The sequence below is a fragment of the Octodon degus genome, unplaced genomic scaffold (assembly GCF_000260255.1).
Source record: "Octodon degus isolate 3935 unplaced genomic scaffold, OctDeg1.0 scaffold00147, whole genome shotgun sequence".
Lineage (NCBI taxonomy): Eukaryota > Metazoa > Chordata > Mammalia > Rodentia > Octodontidae > Octodon > Octodon degus.
Window position 1 is genome coordinate 1,829,680 of NW_004524723.1, and position 2,031 is coordinate 1,831,710.

At 35.8% G+C, this 2,031-nt stretch overlaps 1 protein-coding gene across 1 annotated transcript in view; it reads right to left on the reverse strand.

The window, feature by feature from the left end:
• Positions 1–2,031, reverse strand: part of Scn11a (sodium voltage-gated channel alpha subunit 11) — a 145,955-nt gene that overhangs the window by 112,994 nt on the left and 30,930 nt on the right. Inside the window, exon 8 of the mRNA XM_023702198.1 lies at positions 1,410–1,548. Within this exon, the coding sequence (XP_023557966.1) occupies positions 1,410–1,548 (139 nt within the window). The remainder of the gene's footprint in view (positions 1–1,409; positions 1,549–2,031) is intronic.

Consider the following 2,031-nt stretch of genomic DNA (forward strand, 5'->3'; position numbering starts at 1 on the left):
GGTTGAAAAAGATGTGGTACTTTTATATAATGGAGTACTACTCAGCTATAAAGAATGATAAACTTGAAACCTTCATATTTAAGTGGATGCCCCTTGAAGATATACTTATTAGTGAAAAAAACCAGACCCACATCTGTAAATATCGTATTATCTCCCTAATATAAGGACTTACAATTCCGTATATGATTAGGTTTCTAAATTTCTTTATAAAAATATGTAAATGATTATTTCTACTTTTATATAATTATTCTTCCTTCATATTCTGTAAGGACTTAAAGTTCAACATATCAATATCTGATGGAAAATACCTGTTCCATGATATGCCAAAATATTTGATATTTAGACAGATAGAGTAAACTGAATTGCACATACTGCAGGTTATGTGCAGTATGAAGCTAATAATTAGCTTCTCTTCTGGAGGGTTAACAACCTAAGTTAGCAGATCAAAACTGGAGAAAAGGAAGGGATGCAAGATCAGCCAACATTTTGGCCCTAGCCTTTCAAGATCAGTGAAGACTTGGGACATAAGGGAACCTGTACTGTAACAACATGTAACTCAGTTGTACTCCAAATTTTCTGATCAAGAAGATTATGGAAAAACAGAGGAATATATTCGATGATGTAAAGTGAGCCTGGGGAGAGTCACATGGAGAGAAAAACCATTTTTTCAAGCTTTCATAGAGAGCAAATTGGTAAAGCAATGGCCGCGACTCATCCTCATGTCAGACACTGACAAAAGGATGTACAAAGGGCGGTACATGGGTACAGGATATATCCTGAGAGTACTTGGCTGACCTTATCAGATACAAAAGTTACATTTCTTGTCATATAGGTCTTGCTATATTTTGGTCTTAACCATCCAGCAGAAAAGTATAAAAATGAGGTATATAAAGTAAATCCATATTAAGATGATGAGCTGTAAAAGGCTCAAGTCAATAACCTCTGAGGAAAACCCACTAATATTATAGACTGCTAGACAGTGTTAGATTGTTTAGTTGAATTCAAACACCTATAGTATTTAGAAGCCAATAGAATATTCACTTCTGACAGGACAAAAAAAGGACACAAAGGAAAGATCATTTTGTATTTATACATACAAAATAGTTAGGATAAATTTACAGCTACTTTCGCTTAATTCAATGAGAAGAAAGAGGTGTACTAACAGTTTTTGGACAGAATATCCTGTCTGCTTCTTGTACTGTGGATAACCATTAAGAAGATAACAATGTACAGTGTATTGATTATCAAAACTGTCCTATTAATCAGCTGTGAAACTGTCTCCTTCATATTTATTTCTCAATAAAAATAAATTAAATTTAAGTTTAAAAAAAGCTGCAGGCCGGGGGTAGGTTCTTAATAAATAAGAGGAAGGATAACAATAAAGAGAAAAAAGACTATAAATAGATGACCTGTTGATAAAGCTTCTCCCAGGAGTCTTGAGTCATAAGCCGGAACATGGCAAGAAAAGACCAGCCAAAGTTATCAAAACTTGTGTAATTAAAGTCAGGATTAACACCAGTGGGTTTGCAAGTATAATTTTGAGGACACCTAGATGTTGGAAACAAAGGAACAGAAAAGAATTACATTGCCCAAAGCCCAGCTATCCTTTCTGTACCCCACCCCACCCCACCCATCATAATATTAGCAGATGCCTTGGGCTCTATCAGGAAACCCTGGTGAAAGGCAGTGCTCAAAGTGGCTCTCCAACAAGGGGCTGCCAAACCTCCCAGACTTCTTCTTGTTGTGGACACTAGTTGACTCTTCTAATATAATAAATTCCTATGAACAAATATTTCATTTAAAAAACTAAGTGTAATGACACAGTGAAAAAGAGTAAATAAGAGCACACAATGAATTCAGTCTGCATCTCTTCCCAGACCTTCACTTCCTTGAAACAAGAGTGAATAGTTCCTTTGATTCATTGCTTTCAGCTGTGTGATTTCCAATTTGTTCTGTGTTAGTGTCCTCTGTCCTTGTTACGGGTGGGCTTGGGTTCTGAGGTTGCATTTTGTTCCTTCTCGTCATTTTGTG